Source organism: Balaenoptera ricei, chromosome 2 (assembly GCF_028023285.1).
Source record: "Balaenoptera ricei isolate mBalRic1 chromosome 2, mBalRic1.hap2, whole genome shotgun sequence".
Taxonomy (NCBI): Eukaryota; Metazoa; Chordata; class Mammalia; order Artiodactyla; family Balaenopteridae; genus Balaenoptera; species Balaenoptera ricei.
Genome location: NC_082640.1, coordinates 44,077,576 through 44,094,949, shown reverse-complemented (window position 1 = coordinate 44,094,949; position 17,374 = coordinate 44,077,576). Strand labels below are relative to the sequence as shown.

The 17,374-nt window shown below is 46.4% G+C and overlaps 1 protein-coding gene and 1 pseudogene across 1 annotated transcript in view; one reads left to right on the top strand and one right to left on the bottom strand.

Annotated features, from left to right (window-relative positions):
• Positions 1–16,015, top strand: part of FAM174B (family with sequence similarity 174 member B) — a 31,784-nt gene extending 15,769 nt beyond the window's left edge. The window contains exons 2-3 of the mRNA XM_059912551.1: positions 2,595–2,726; positions 14,179–16,015. Coding sequence (XP_059768534.1) covers positions 2,595–2,726; positions 14,179–14,182 — 136 coding nt within the window. The 3' untranslated portion in view covers positions 14,183–16,015. The remainder of the gene's footprint in view (positions 1–2,594; positions 2,727–14,178) is intronic.
• LOC132360805 (ragulator complex protein LAMTOR3-like) lies at positions 5,494–6,757 on the bottom strand (annotated as a pseudogene).
• Positions 16,016–17,374: the final 1,359 nt, after the last annotated feature.

The following is a 17,374-nucleotide window of genomic DNA, read 5'->3' as shown; positions in this document are numbered from 1 at the left end:
TGTAATCTTGAGGTTTAAAATTACCTTCTCAGGTGACCTGCTTGGAATGGCTGTCATTAAAGCAAGTAGGCCATGGTGTTCTAGAGGCTGGGCTGTGTTCCAGCTTCTCCCATGGGTAAGTGTTCAAGGGTCTTATTTTAAGCTCAGCAGGTTAATTTTCTCATCACAAGACTCTATGAACAATCAGGAAGAAGGAAGGTGATTTTATGGTTGATGGGGATCCATTTCCATGAAGCAGGGCTGAAGTCAGAGCCTCCAGAACCTTCTCCCAGGGTCAGCAGTCAGTCCCTCTCCAGAGCCAAAGACTAAGCGAGATTTCAAGTTCCAAGTGCAGGACAAGGTTTATGAATCAGATTTTGCATTTTTCTAAGCCTCATGATATTTGAAAAACAGTTACAAACAATGGTGACTCTTCATCCAGAAACCATCTGGGCGCCAGTCTCTTTGGGCGTCTACAGGAGCTTTCTCAAGCCCTCGGGTCCACAGGACGAATCCTATTCCAGAGTTCCAGATGCTTGTCCAGATGTGTGTTGGGAATGGGCAGCCCTGGCACTGGACACAGTTAACAGAAGGGCAAGTCCGGCTCCTTTGCAAAGCCAAGTGCTTCCTCTGAACAGCTGTGACCCGTCAGGGCAGAGATAGGAGACTTCTGAGAAAAGTGTGATGTGTGCGTCTGTGTAGATCTGGAGCTTGAGCCTAGTCTAGAGGGCTTGGGGGGTGGGTGGTTTTCCTTGTGGCTTAGTCTTGGGTTGCTTGTGGCATATGGAGCCGTTTCTGGGCTTAAATTTCCCCATCCATATTGGAGATTGAATTGGTCAGGGATTATGTCATCTGGGGCAGAACACTAAGATCTATTTTACTCCTTTGTGGGGAGGTGGAGAGAAAACAAGAATCTGTTGATTGTGAGAATCTGGACCAGCGGTATTTATAAAGTAAGCATTTACGCTCCCGTACAAAGCCTGCTTCCAAAATACTGTTGTCCCGTGGCCACTGGGTAGGTGACTGGCTGTGCCCCTCTTAACCACCTGGCTTGGTGTTTGCACCGTGTTTGAAATCCACGCAGTTTCACACCCACACCTCTGCGTGAGTGTGCGCGCGCATGCCTATGATGAAAGCAGAAAGGACAAATTGCTTTGTAATGAGGCTAGGGGATTATCAGGCTTTATAGCTGATTTCCCAAAGTCTCAACACAAAGAACCACGAGGAGTAGGTACTATAGGTTGTATAGGTTGCTTTATGCCAAAGGTATAGATAAATATTTATATTTTCTATGTAAACAATCCTTTCACAAATCATGTCTTTGATAAATAATACTAGGTAAGAAAAGAGCAAGTTGCTGTTGCTAAGAAACTCTTACTTGACGGTGAACTTCTGTTTTCATTGTTTTGCAAACTTCTTGAGGAGTTTCTGTGTGCTGGGGACAAAGAGACCCGACATGTGTCTTTGATGTGGTCTCCATCTGGGTACGGCTTACAGTCTGCAGGAAGCATGTTTAGAGAATATGATTCTTCAATGCCCCATTTATGATTTTGGGGGTTTGGCTGGTTTCTCATAGACAGTTTCAAATATTTGTTAAAAAGGAGGGACATCAGAGAATACAAGGCATTTGGGCAAAAGTTCAAAATAGTGCAGAAATAAATGCTTAGAGCATCAGTAGTCATAATAACAATATTGTTCCCTGTGGCATCATAAACTTTCAGCTGTGCCCTGATCAATGTCTTGTGCTTCATGCAGAGGGTCTGACACTGGAGATGGAAAGGCTTGCTCGGCACTTTCCCCGTGGTCCCCAGTGACCGTCCACCATCCCAGAGGTAAAAGCATAGGGTTATAGCTCCCAGTGCTCATAAATCCTTGTGATGGAAACAATACTCATTTGTACAAGTCCTTGTCATGTGAGAGAGGCTGTAGCATGTTTAACTCCTATTTGTTGATTATTTTCGCAGACAGTCATTTTTGCCGAGAGCTTGCTGTGTGTAGGCTTGTTAAATGCCTCATCTCACTTAATCCTCCCTCGCCCGTGAGGGACAGATAGTATTCTCATCCCATTTTATTTATGAGGAAACTGAGGCCTAGAGAGATTGACTGACTTGCCCATGATCACACAGGTAGAAAGTGGGCAAGCCTGCGTTCTAATCCACCTGGCTGGCCCATGGGGCAGGGCACACAGTGCCAGGCTGTGACGCCTGTGCTTGGAGCAGTGACCTGCCAACACGGCAGGGCTGGGATGAGGGTGAGGGGCCAGGGGATGAAGGGATGAGGGGCATCATGCCAGCCCAGGGGCAGGGCTGAGTTCTGTCCATGTTGAACATTTTGATCTTTTGCTCATCATGGATTTTTTTTGCATTAATTTTGCCTTTTAAAATCTTGCATTTGGGCATTATAGATCTTGATCACTGGGTTTTACGGTGCTTTGGGCAGGTGTGGGTGAGGACCACGAGGGTTGCTGAGGTCAGGACCCCGCCCAAGGTCCCATGGCCGGAAGTGGAGGAGCTGGGGTATTTGCCAGATCTCCTGGGAGCCAGGCTGGGGGCAGCAGCGTGGCTTACCCCAGTGGGCATCGCTGAGTTCTCAGGAATGTGCTTCCCCTCTTCCAGGTCGGGGAAGAGGCTGAAGAAGACCCGCAAGTATGACATCATCACCACTCCGGCTGAGCGAGTGGAAATGGCCCCGTTGAACGAAGAGGATGACGAGGACGAGGACTCCACAGTATTTGACATCAAATACAGGTACCGGGTGGGAACAGTGGCTTTCTCCTGGGCTCGCTGGCTTGGGGAGGTGGGGCGGTTCACCTTTGAAGACAGTGAATGGCCAGGCGTGTATTCTTGTTCTTTGGCTAAGTCTTTGACCTTGGGGCATTCTGCTTATAGGGGGGAACTGCTTTGATCCCTCCCAGGAATACACAGCACCCAGAAAGCCAGCAGGGAAGTGCTTGCAGGGAAATGCTTATTCTCAACTCTTTCCTGACGCGAACCCTTGAGAAGTCAGCTTTGTGGGAGCGAAAGGAGGGCTGAATTTCGGACAATGAGCTTGTCATGTACAGACTCTGGGGAATCTAGTCCAAGCAACCGCCATGTACCACACGCCATGCACACAAATGGAAACTTTTTTTTCAACCTTGCTTAGTTGGTAATGGAGAGCATGGGGTGGGGGTTACTCCTTGGATGCAATTTACTGCTGAATTCCAAAGGCAGGTGTGTTTCTTTAAGGTGGCCAGTAGGAAAGTCAGAATGACTTTGTGACTTCAGGATTGTAGTTTGGGCTTTGGCTTCTTTTGGGATATACTACTTTGGGTATGTGAGATTCTCAGTGTTAGAGCTGGGGGCAAGTGTAATTTAGGGATGGGGGCTTGGAGGCCCAGAGAGGGGCCATGGGTTGCCCAAGGTCACAGTTATTAATGGCAAAGATGAGACACAAATCCAGGCTGGACCCTATCCGGAGATTCCTCCCTCCCCACCAGGGTCCTCCAGAGAAACAGAATCAATAGGATATACACATACAGAAAGAGATTTATTATAAAGGTCCAAGTCTGAAGGCCTGAGAACCAGGAGAGCCGATGGTGTAAGTTCCAGCGAGAGTGCAGGAGAAGACCAATGTCTCAGCTCCAACATGGTCAGGCAGAGAGAGCGAATCCCCCCTTATTCTGCCTTTTGTGCTATTCAGGCCTCCAGTGGGTTGGATGAGGCCCACCCATGCCAGGGAGGGCGATCTGCTTTACTCAGTTTACCCAGACAATTGTTAATCTCAGCCGGAACACCCTCCCAGACACACCCAGACTAATGTTTTACCAAATATCTGGGCACCGTGTCACCCAGTCAGGTTGACCCGTAAGAGTCACATCACACACAGCTTTTCTGTACCTCCTGACTTGTCCTTTTCCAGAACAGCCTTGAGTATTCTTGGCTATAATGGAGTTAGATTCAAGAAAACAGTGTGCGGGATTTCGATTAGAACTGCATTGACTCTGTAGATTGATTTAAAGAGAATCAGCCCTTTATGCTAAGTGAAATAAGTCAGACAGAGAAAGACAAATACTGTATGATATCACTTATGTGTGGAATTAAAAAAATACAGCAAACTAGTGAATATAACAGAATAAAAAGAAGCAGACTCACAGATAGAGAGAACAAACTAGTGGTTACCAGTGAGGAGAGGGAAGCGGGGAGGGGCAAGATAAGGGTAGGGGATTAAGAACTACAAAGTATTCTGTATAAAATAAGCCACAGAGCTATAGTGTACAACATGGGGAATATAGCCAGTATTTTATAATAACTATAAATAGACTATAACGTTTAAACATTTTGAATCACTATATTGTACACCTGTAACTTACATAACATTGTACGTCAACTGTACTTCAATAAAAAAAAAAAGAGAATCAGGCCCTTTATGTTGACTCTTCCCATTCATGAACATGGAATAACTTTCCATTGATTTAGGTATTGGAAAAGATGTCTTTTAAAAACTTCTCCATAAATGTATTATAAATTTTTGCTAGATATATTCCCAGGTGTTTTACATTTTGAGATATATATATAGATATATATATATATATATATATATTTTTTTTTTACTTTATTTAAAAAAATATTTTTTGGGGGGTAGCATGTATCTTTTTAAAATTTTTTTAAATTTTTTATGCAGCAGGTTCTTATTAGTTATCTATTTGACACATATATATGTCAATCCCAATCTCCCAAATTTTTTTACTTTAAAATACTGTTTACTTTAAAAAATGATTTTATTTATACTCAGGTCTGAAAAATAATGCCTGTATTATCATGTTCACGTACATACCAATATTGGAAACAGAGTTTGTTAACAAATCACACCTAAATTTTATGAAGAATGCACAACATTGACATGGATTGGTTATAGATAGAGTGGAGGAACAAACCATTAGCTATAATTTGCAGTTTAGGTAGAGAGCAGCCCCCTTTGAGAAGAATCAAAACAATTACTAACCTGCACCCATATTGCAAAATACTATGTACATAAGAAAGTGATTATACTGATTTTATTGCTAAGCCGTTTTATCGGTCTCACATTCAAGGCACAGAAATGAAACAAAATGTGAAGACCACGATGTCCTCATTATGAGTCACAGTGGAAAGGCTCAGCTGCATCCTGCAGGCCTGGGGTTCTTGTACGATAGGGAGCCCTTGATGGCTTAAGTGGATCAACGGACTGTTTTGATTTTGAGCCGTGGGATGGGATCTCATCCATATTTGGTGTGTGAGCCAACTCCACGGGGGCTAGGATAGATGGAACCATTTTTGTGGTAGCCTCAGACCCAACTACATAAGAAAAGACCCTAAGCAAAGAAATATCACTGTCTGTCCAGAAAGTCTAACTGTTGACTCTTTCTTGAGTATGAGCTGGAAAAGGGGCCCCTCTAGAGAATCTGGATACAAATATTATTGTGGTTCAAAGACTGCTGGTGGAGGTCGTGTCTGGTGTCACAAAGAGGAGGAAAGTATTGAAACCACTGTCAGATTAAGAAGCTTCCACAACGAGTCTCAGTTCTTCAAATAATGGAGCAAGTTCCTTTCCTAGGAACAGTTAGCGCTGTACTGGCGTTGCTCCTGGCTGTGAAACTCACCATCAAAGGCAAACGATTTCAAAATTAAAACTTTTTTTTTTCAGTTTTATTGAGATATAATTGAAATACAGCACTGTATAAGTTGAAGGTATACAGCATAATGACATACATATATTGTGAAATGATCACCACAATAAGTTTAGTTGGCATCTAGCACCTCACATAGTTACAAAAACATTTTTTTTACCTTGTGATGAGAACTTAATAGGATCTACTCTCTTAGCAGCTTTCAGATCTATCATACAGCAATGTTAACCTGTAGTCATCATGTTGTACATTACATCCCCGGGAGGTATTTACCTTGTAACTGGAAGTTTGTACCTTTTGACCACCTTCACCCAATTCCTCCATCCCCAACCCCCTGCCTCTGATAACTGCAAATCTGATCTCTTTTTCTATGAGTTTGGTTTTTCTAGATTCCACGTATAAGTGAGATCGTACAGTATTTGTCTTTCTCAGCCTGACTTATTTCATTTAACATGATGCCCTCGTGGTCCATCCACGGTATTGTAAGTGGCAGGATTCCCTTCTGTTTTATGCTGACTAGTATTCCATTGTGTGTGTGTCTGTGTGTGTGTGTATTTCACATTTTCTTTATTTATTCATCTGTTGTTGGACACGTAGGCTGTTTCCATGTCTTCGCTCTTGTAAATAATGCTGCTGTGAACCTTGGGGTGCAGATATCTCTTCAGCATAGTGATTTTGTTTCCAAAGGCAAATGATTACATGGAACTACCTGGTAGGTGTTAAGGTAGCAGGTAATACTTTTGCTGTTTGAGAGTCCGAGCTTGCTCCCTGGTCTGTTGCAATGCTCTGGAGCATTTTTGTTGGCCACTGTAATAATGGGCCCTCTATCTCTATGTGACACAGCGATAGCACGGGACCCTTTCACACATGGTAATTTTTAATACAGGAATCACTTAAGGTCCCCCAGGCACCTCCATGCCTCTCCTCCACCCCGATTCTGGGCAGAAGCTCAGGACTCAGCAAGTCCATTCATATTAGTCTTTCATCCCAGATCATCCACGGTAATGACCCCTGTGTCCCACAGGATCAGTCTCCACTCCCGGGTTTCTGCTTCTGGGGCTGCTGGCTTCTCTCTGCTGTCACTTTGGGGACAGCTTCAAAGACAGGTTCCTCTGCAAGCCGCTGCCACATGACTCATGACCTCAATCTGATCTCTTTTTTTAAAAAAAATATCACTTTCTTACTTTCTGTTCATGGTGTCTAGAAATGCAGTTGATTTTTAAAAAATATTGATTTAAAAAAATCCCGTAACCTCATTAAACTCTTATGAATTCTAGTAGTGTAAATGTGGATCTTTTGAGTTTTCTATGTAGATATATCACTTGAGACTAATAAGACTGCCTCCCTTCCCCCCAGGTCCTTCAACATTCTATCTCTCTCTTTTTTAAGCCTTTTTATACTCACTTTTGGCCTCTAAGTCATTGTTAAATAGAAGTGATGATAATAGGCATCCTGTCTTGTTTTTGATCTTAAAGGGTGTGCTTTCAATATTGACACTAAGAGCAGTGTTTGCTGTAGGGTTTTGTAGATTTTTTTTCCCCAGGAAGCTTCCCTCTATTCCTAGTTTGCTAATGTCAAATTTTATTAAATTCTTTTTCTAGCTCTGTTGAGAATATTATACTTTCTCCTTTAATCTGTTAAGGTGGTGAACTTATATTCATTGATTTTTTTTCTAATATTAAACCAACTTTGCATTCCTGAGATAAAGGAGCTTGGTCATGGTCATGTTACCTTTTTATTCACATTGCTACATTCAGTTTGCTGATATTTTGCTTAGGACTTTCTTGTTTCTCTTAGTGACTGAGATTGGTTTGTCATTTTCCTGTTTTGTAATATCCTTGTCAGGCTTTGGTAGAAATTTTACTAGCTTTATAAAACAAGTTAGGTCTGTTCCTTATTTTCCTTTTCTCTGGAATAGTTAGTATCAGATTAGAATTATTTGTTTCCTAAATGTTTAGTAGAATATGCTAAAACTGGCTGGACCTTGATGCTTTCTTTGTTTGAAGATTGGAAAACACTATTGATGTCCAATTCTTTGAATAGTCATAGGACTATTTAGTCTTTATTTCTTCTTGGGTCAGTTTGGATGGGTTGTATGTTTCTGGGATTCTGTCCATGTCGTGTAAGTTTTCAAATGTATTGTCCTAAGGTTATTCACAACATTCTCTTTTTATCATCTTTTTATTCTTTGTCAAATGTGTAGTTGTGGTCCCCTTTTCATTCTTAATATTGATTCTGTTTGCCTTTTCTCCTATTTCTTGATCAGTCTTGCTGGACGTTTAATTTTATTCATCTATACAGAGAGCCAACTTTTGGTTTATTTGATCCTTGCTATTATATTAGCAGTTTCAATTTCGGTTGATTTCTGCTCTTCTTCCTTAAGCTTTCTTTGAGTGCGTTCTTTTTTTCTAACTTCTTCCATTGCATATTTAGCGCCTTCATTTTCATCCTCCTTTTCTGGTGTAAGCATTTATTCTGTAATCTTATCTACTTCAGCTGCCTTCCACAGGCTTTCCTTATCACTGCCAGGCGCTATCCTGCTTCCCTGTTTGTTGTAAAGGACGGACTTCAAGTGGTTCATGTGAGAAGTTGGTGCTGTTTGTGAGGATGTGAGTGAACTTGGGGGTGAGTCACTGGACACAAAACCACTCTAGTCCTCGGGACCAAAGAAGATTGACCATTTAAAAAGACCAGGTCATAGCTTTTATTACAAATGTAATATATGGTATAGAAATTACGGATAAGAAAAAGGGAAAATAAAATCACCTTTAATCTCACTACTTAACGATAACCACTAGAGTGTGTGTGAGTACGTACCCATGGAATTTTCTTTTTTACAGAAATAGGACCATGTTACACGTGCTGCTTTGGAACATTTTTCCACCCGAACAGCATATCACAAACGACTTTTCAGGTCAATACATTTGAAAGAACAAGAATTTTAAGGCCAATTTTATGTTGGCTTTAACGTTTTTGAGAACTGCTCTGTCTGCACATGATAATCTGTTCACAGGTCCTCGTCTTTCCTGTTTAGAGATGGCTCAAGTAAATTTTTTGGTTCCCCCTGGGAGACAGACTACATTTAAATCGGATGTGGCTGAATCATGGCCTTGGGTGGTTTTATGAGTGAGTGCAAAGAGGGAAGTCACGTTTTTGGCGCCCGGGCAGTAAGGCCGTAACCTGCCTTGTATTACACGTGCAGCTCTCTGATAACATCTCCTGCCTTAGAGCCCGTGAGCATCAGCCAGGCAGGAAGTGGGGTGGAGAGAAGGCAGGCAGGGCAAGGCTTCCGTGGGCAGCCCTCCTCCCAGGCTCCCACGCCACTGGGATGTCACAACGCATGAGGTAAGGCCTCCGATGTTTAGGGCCAGATGTGGGGAGGGAAGAGAGTCTGTGGAAGTGAGTTTCCAACTCTGTACTTAAAAAGGCTAATTGGAAGAGAGAAATGATGGCTAAATGGAGTACAGAGACCCCTGGGGTTTTGAAATGGCTCCGTATTTCAGAAGGCGTGTGCATCCTGGCTGCATGTGTTTTGAGCTTGGTTGGCCTAGCGTGCAGATGTGGCTGATGTCGTGGACCTCTGGGCCTCCCTGGTTTATCACCGGAGCCTTCTGTGGCACCCTCCAGGTGTCCCCTGAGGCGAGGCAGATGCCGCTCTTCCTGCTGTTTGTCTGGTAGGTGGCACCAGAAGCCGTGACAAGCGCAGCCCAAAGGTGTGCTGCTGGGAGAACACGCAGCTCCTGCCACTCCTGGTCTCCAGGCGCCGGGAGGGAGGGTGGGCTTGGTGCCCCTGCTTCTTAGGTTTGGAAAAGACGTGGCCCGTGGGGTGCAGATGTGTGCCCCAGAAATGCCTGACTCCCACCCTCTTGTGGATAGGGCTTCCGGAGGGAATATAATTAGAAACGGATGAGATGTCCCCCGCACCTCTGGGGGCTGTGCCTGGTATCTTGGCTTTAGAACAAAAGGCGTTTGGTGGCTGTTTGCAGCCAGCGGCCCCTGGAGGCTGTGGTGGGAGAGGGAGAAAACGGACTTGACTTGCTTATCCTAGACTGAGGCCCGAGGTCAGGGTCCCCATGGCCACCCTATGGCAGAGACAAAGCTAAGGCCCTGCTAAGCACACTCAGGGCAGTGACTTCTAGAATCCTTGAGCTCGGAGGGCCCTTCGGCCCGTCCCACGCTCCCTCATCACCTGAGGACGAGGAGTGAGGCTGCTAGGAGCGTCAGCGTGGGGACCGCTGCAGAGGCAACGGGTACCCTGAGCTTCTGGGGCCTGGAAGGAATCAGAGGGGACCTGGTGACCTGCAGTCTCCCCAGGGTGGCTGAAGCATCCTCCCTGGACCTGAAACGGCATCAGAGGCCATCCCCAAAGCAGTTTGAATAACTCTCTGCCAGCCCTCTTGCTTTGTAGAATGCCGAGCTTATGTGTTATATATAAATGGGCATCTCCTGAGGCATTTTTGTTTCTCTGAAAACCAATATTCCATTCTGGGGGCAGTTCTCAGCTAAGGCATCGTGCACCTTAAAACTATTTGAGTTTTATATCTATGAGGAGGGAGACTATGCAAACAGGAATTTGTGTGGCGATGAAAATTTACTGCTAGGTGATTCTGTTTTTCATTGAAGTATAGTTGATTTACAATGTTGTGTTAGTTTCAGGTGTACAGCAAAGTGATTCAGTTACACACACATATATATATATCTGTTCTTTTTCAGATTCTTTTCCCTTATAGGTTATTACAAAATATTGAGTATAGTTCCCTGTGCTATACAGTAGGTCCTTGCTGGCTAACTATTTTATATTGATATATAGTAGTGTGTATATGTTAATCCCAAACTCCTAATTTATCCCTCCCCACCTTTTCCCCTCTGGTAACCATAAGTTTGTTTTCTATGTCTGTGGGTCTATTTCTGTTTTGTAAATAAATTCATTTGTATCATTTTTTAGATTCCACATATAAGTGATATCACACGGTATTTGTCTTTCTCTTTCCGACTTACTTCACTTAGTATGATAAGCTCTAGGTCCATCCATGTTTAAGTGAATCTCACTTAGTTTCCTGCCTACATGGACACACAGTTTATAGTGCTGTGTAAGGATCAGGCAAAGAAAAGGGGGAAAAAAAGGAAAACACACAAATAATCCTAACTAGCAGTGCTTTTGTAAAAGCTAGCCATGTTATTCAGTTGTTCTTTTTTGTGTTCGATGTCCTGGGATGAAAGTGGGAAGACTGCCGAGGGCCCCCCGGCACCTGGTGGTGTGGTCCTCATGTCTGTCTGTCTCAGGAGAACTCACACACGTGGCCCGGCTTCCTCCCTCGGCTTCTCCATTCCGTGGCTTCTGTGCCGTCTTCCTGAGGTGTCCTTGTCTGCTGCACCGAGGGGTCAGCTGCCAGTGTGCAGGACAGGTGCTGAGACAGGTGCTCCCGTGTGGAAGTCTCCTTCTGCCGACAGACAAACTTCTTGTAAAACATGGGACAGGGACAGGTTGGGGCATGTCCCTCTCCTTCTCTGGGATGGCTATAACCCAATGTCGCTGTACAGGACAGTTGCAAATCTGAAGGGAATAAGCATGGGTCATGGCACCTAAACGTGCCTTTACTTCACCTGGAGTTTCCAGGGAGTGTGGGAGCGGGGTCTGCATGGACCACCTTTCTGGTTAATCTTAGTGACAAAGCAGGGATGTCAATAGCAGTTTGGCTGTTCTGGAGGAGGGAAAGGGCCCAGAGAGCCCTCGTAGAAATCTCTGCTTGTCACCTTCTGCGTGCGCCCAGCTCACTGCGAGTGCAGGACGGGTAAGCCTGGCCCTGCCCTCGGGGAGCTTGTACTGAGGTGGGGGGTCCAGGAACACGGACTCTTATAAGAGGACCTGGTAAACGCCACAGGGAGGAAAGAACAGGGTGCTGTGGGCAGCCAGCAGGGGCACATCACCCTGGCACCTCTTCCCAGAGGAGATGAAGCTTACAGGGGGTTTGGAAGGAGCAGGGAGCGAGCCAGGAGCAGATCGACGGGCAGGGAGGAGTGAGGGCATTCGAGGAAGAAGTAATAGCATGTCGACAGGTGCCAGTTTGAGCGGGTGTAGGGCTAACCGGGTGAGCTGCAGCTGTGAGCCTGTCCCCCCAGGACCCTCCCCAGGGGAGAGCCCCAAAGCTTCATGGCCTCAGGGGAACAGTGGGATGAAAAGAAGAGAGCCGGGACTTTACAACCTGCCTCCTCACCCCAGTCCCCCTGTCGGTTTTCCCCAGAGCTTCCCGAGTCACAGTCACACCAGAGAGTCTGAAGGGCAGCCAAGCACACTGCTCAGACTTGAGATCCAGAGCTGGTGACCTCCGAGGTGCTGGCACGCGCCCAGAGCAGCTGCTCCCCGTGGGGCGGGCGAGCGGGTCTGTTTTCTTTTTCCAGGAGCAGCCCTGGAGATTTAGTTCTGCTGAGGAGGGAGCCTGAGGAATGAGATGTGCTTGATGGCTCGTGGTGGGCTCCCCTCCTCCTGCTCCGTCTCTACCCACTGTGTGTGTGTGTGTGTGTGTGTGTGTGTGTGTGTGTGTGCACGCGCGCGTTTATTCCTGTAAGCACAAGGAGTCAACGGCTGCACACAGGGGGAATGGGGTGCAGGCAGGGAAGCTGGGGTGTGCCCTTGGGGCATCCGGAAGATGCAGTTCAACAAAATAACAATCTTGGGACACCTGCGAAGGTGAATTTTCAGTGCGTTGGCGGTATGTAAAGTTCACATCTCTGCGAATTCTGACGGTCTGCTTTTTCCAGATTCAGCAGGCTCACGGTAGTCTGCTTTTGTTCATATGCACACCTGCTCTGGGTAGCTCTTGGGAATCGGGTCCCTTTACTCTGGTCCGATTCTTGATTTTTGAAAGCTTTGCTGCTCCGTCTGCAGTCCCCTGGCCCCGACCCCTCATGCTCGACATTGAACTTGCAGCAGGATGCAGGGGAAGGCCTGACTGTGAGGTCAAGGCTGCTGGGAGTCTCAACATTTGAGGTCCTCAGGCTGCATCTGTAGAGTGGGGGTGTCTGGTCTCCGTGGATGTCAGTAAGCGGGGATGAGCCCCCCTCTTCCTAGCCCAGAGGAGGGGGCATGTGGGTGAGCCAAGAAAGCCAGCCTTCACAGCGTGGACATGGCCGTGGGGATTTATCTTTTTCTTCCTCTAATCTGTTGAACAGGGGACCCTAGTGGTCAATATGAGGATACCCATGTCTATTTTTTTTAAATTTGGAAATAATTTCAAACTTAAAAGTTGCAAAACAAAAACAGTAGAGACAACACCCGGATACCCTTTACCTATATTTTCCTATTTTAAAATTTTGCCTCATTTGCCTTATGATGGCTCTGTGTGTGTGTTCAGATTTTTTTTTCTGAACCATTTTCTGAACGTAAGTTACGTCTATCATGTCCCTTTCCCCCCAGTACGTAAGTGTGTATTTCCTAAAAATAGGATGTCCATATCTTTCAGTAATTAGTTACCTGATATTTATATTTGGGATCATATAACGTTATGAAAAGCAGTTTATTATTTTATAAGTTCTATTAAGTCCCCACTGTTTTCCCATGTGATTATGTAATGCCCATGTTCAAACATTAATAGATGCTGGGGACCTCTCAGATTTTCCCTCCTTTTCTAAGTCCCTTTGGATGATGTCTTGAATAGATTTAGTTTTTCAACTTTCACTCATTGTACAAATATTTCTTGCACCCCCTACAATTGTCTGACACTGTGCTTGGTGCTGGGGTTTAAATGTGAACAAGCTCCAACAAGGGTCTCACCTGCAGGGAGCTCCCAGTCTAAGCAAGAGACAGACACGAATCAGATAATTACGTAAACCATAAACCAGGGGCCAGCAGGCTAAGGGCCCTGGGCCAGATCAGCCCACTGCCTATTTTTGTATGGCTCCTGAGCCAAGAGTGATTTTTACATTTTTGATGGTTGGAAAAGAATCAAAAGAAGAATAACAGTTCATGACATGTAAAAATTAAATGCAATTCAAACCTCAGTGTCCACAATAAAGTTTTATTGGAGCACAGCCATGCCAAGCATTTCCAGCGGCAGGGTTGAGCAGTTGCCACAAAAACTAGAGGACCTGCAAAGTCAAAAATATTTAGTACTCTCTGGACTTCTACAGGGAAGGTTTGCCGAGCCCCGGTGTAAACACCCACCGAAGTGCTAGGAAGGAGTAAGAGTACCTCTTACAAGGGTAAGAGAAGTGGTGTACTAGGGGTCTGTGTGGGGACCTAGGAAAGGATCCTGAGCTGGGAGCTGAGGGAAGGGAAGGCGTTACCTGGAGGAGTGGGTGTGCGTTCCAGGCAGCACGTTCAAAGGTCCTGGGGTTGAGGAGGGTGGCGTTTTCAAGGACTGAAAAGGCAGCTTGTGTGGCAGGAATAGAGATGGGGTTGAGAGAGATGGAGGCGCTGCTGGAGGGGCACGGGGAGGGGTGTCAACTGCCCTGCTAGGACGATGGCGTGGCCTGGAGGATGGTCGTGGTTAGGGAGGGGTCACAATGGGTGTGCGGCTCTGCCAGAGGCCATTGACTTGTTCTTCTTCTTTTAGGTAAAACCTGTTCTCCAGCGTGTTGGCATCCTGTGGCTGGTCGGCTGAAGCTGGGGGGTGTGAAGGATCTGGAAGCTGTCCCGTCCGAGGTGTTGAAACCAAAACAAACATTATTTATGAAACTCTGGCACAGTTGTGTGTAGAATGTCGGCTCCGAATGTCACTGCAGGAGACACCACTCTCTGGACGCCCCTTTAAAATGTCACCCTTTATTCCCTCCTCAAGAAGGCTTTTGCCTTGCTAAGGGGCAAGGGGAAACATGCTGATTTAAAAAATAATTTTAAAGCAACTGCCGACAAAAGTAAAAGAGATCAGAAGTTATCAAGAACCTAAAAAAAGCCTAAAGGATATTCAGCGGCATATTTAGGATTTCTGACAGTCTGCTCTCCTGGATCTACGAACTTTTAGATGTCTGACCCTTTGTGGTCTTTCTGGGCTTGGTCGAGTTCTGGCCTTTCGTTGGTGGTGGCCGCGTGAAAGTTCAGAGTGCAAGGGGTCGGAGCTGCTCAGCTCGTAGCAGATGTAAACACGTCCTGTGGCTCCTTTTCTTTTCCTTTTTCGAAAGGGTTCAGCAGAATTAGGCATGGCTAGCTCACAAAGAATTCTCAATATCAGGGAGAAACCTAGACCTGTGTGTGTGCATGTGGGTGTGTGTGTGCATGTGTGTGTGTGTATGTGTATGTACATGTGAGATAATTTCTCCATCTCTAAAGAGAAAAGAAAGTGTTTGGCAGCCTTTGCTTAGTAACATCCATTGTGTGTTTCTCTGCCCTGTCACCGTTCTACATTGTTGGTCTTAGAAATGGAATTTAAAAAAAATCACTGTGATAATTTAAATGAATGGTGATTTGGTTGGCTGAACAAAGCCCACTGCCAGGGACTACGTTTGCAGTTGGTCCAGGCCAGACTGGCCTAGGAACCCACCTGGACCCAGGAGGTTACTGCAGGAAGGCCCCTCCCACAGGTGGGTTTGGGTGGTGGCTTCTCTTTCAGCTCAAGTGCCCGACACTTGCTGGAAGCAGGGCCTCGGGCTGACTTCTCAGGATGATAGAGGCCTCCCATTTCACTGTTTCCCCCGGGTTATTTGCTGCAACGGATATCCTTCTGCTAAAGTCTCCTAGCAGCGCCTTTGGGGGCCGGCTACTCTGTTCTCTCTGGAAAGGTGTTTTGTAATTTTTTTAATCATCTCCTCTTTTCTGGCATTCTGCAGGGTTTGCAAATTTGCCTGTTTATTGTCTGCTTCACTGCTTGGGATGAAAACTCTGGCCTTTCCCTACTCGCCCCTATTTTCAGATTTTTCGGTTTCCTGAGAAGGGGCTGCCCTGCTTTGGGGTCCCTGGTTCCCAAGGCCCGCTGGGCATGGGTGCTCTGAAGCCCTGGCCCATCAGGGTGGCACTTCGGCCTCTGCAGAAGAGAGGGGCTGCCACTCTGAGGACAGTGGCCTCCTGCTCCTCGGCTCCCTCCCGTGATTTTGCTTCTTTTGTTGACTTTCCTTCTCCCTTTCTCCGCCCTGTTTGCCAGAGGGGTGGGCCTGCTTTATCTCTACCCTCCACCGTGTCCTCGTGGGCCTGGGTGGTGACTAAACGGGATGGGCCGCCTAGCAGCTGTGCGCTGTCCGGACCTTTGAACTGGAACCGTGGCTCACACTTGCCTTTCCGACAACCGCGTCTGAACCATCTGCGGAGAGGCTGGATTCTTCTGCCTGACGTATGAACGCCGGCCTCTGTCTGCCAGGTGCTCACCACAGGGCCTGGCAGAGGCGGCCACCAAGAATGACCTTCCAGATGCCACAGCTTTGGCACTAGAGGCTCTTAAATAAAAAACCCTTCTGGCGTGAGCTGTGTATGCATCAGTTTGGAGGTTTTCTGAGATGGAGGCCAGCAAGGTGCCTTCTTTTGATCAGGGATGTGGGCCCGAGGCTCAGAGGAGGGCAGAGCGGGGGGGCCCAGGGGAGGTACTGGGCCTGGGGCCGGCCTGGGTCCGAAGCCCTGGGCGCCTCAGTGCTGGGGCTCGGATCGAGCTCAGGGGCCAGGTCCCACCCAGGCCCCTCTGCCTCTAAGTCCTGCCAGAGTGACAAAGTTCTGTGGGATTCCAGAGGTGCAGAGAGAGCTGGTGGTGGTAGGGGGGCTAGAGGTCCCCTGTTGTGGGCAAGGCATTTGTGGTGACCGGTGCTGGGGAGAGTGGGGTCCCAGGCAGAGGGGAGAAAGGAGGGTGCGATGCGGAGAGGAGGCTGCAGGGGGCCTTCCTTTACCTGCATAATCCAGCTCCTCCTCTGCGAAGACAAGTTCCGTTTCTTAAAAGCAGAGTGAGTTGGGTCTTGGGGAAGCAAAGTTGGGCTGGAAGGAATATCGGACCTGGGTGGGATGACTTCCTTTCTCTAATGCCTCCTTCTTTTTGTTCTTTTCATGGGCACTTCAGAGGGGCCAACTTTGGGGTCCAAAGGGACAGCACTGTCCAAATGGATCCCACACCCCCCAGTGTTACTGCCTTCCTCCCTCGAAGAAAGATTAGATGTTCCTTAGCTGGGGGCACCCCGATTCCAAAGACCCGGTTCCCGTTCTTTTGCGAGTATTTGGGGACTTGTCAGATCACGTGTCCAGTATCGGCTCTGGAAGGTGTGACCATTATAGAGACATGATCTAGTCGGTGTCTTCTGGATTCACTTAAAAATAGGACTGGAAGTTATGAGAAAACATTTCAGACTGATGTAAGTAGCAGAATTTTGATTAAAAATGGATTTATTATAAAAGCGATGTTTTCATGGGTGACATTTTGGAAGACAGATAGTTAATTATAAAGAAGATAAAAACAAGTTATCCAGATAATAATACCCTTAACAGCATTTTGATGTTCCCTCCCTTCCTTCCTTCCTCGCTTCCTTCCATCATTTATCTGCATTTATCATTTGCAAACATTTATTGAACGCCCACTTACGCTGGACTCTGTGTTAATTGGAAGGCTCGAGAAGCTGAGTCTCGGGGGAAGACCAGACACGTGACCTAGAGGGATGACAGAGCATAAAGGCTGTGACAGGGATGCGAGGGCCTCAGAAGCCTTGACAAGGGAGGGGCCAGCTCTGCTTTACACTACGAGTGGCCTCTGGACTTCTGTGTGAGTGCCTTTTCATGTTTTTCTCTACACATTTGGGTCATACAACCTGATTTTTTCACTTACCATTATGAGCATTTCCTGGTGT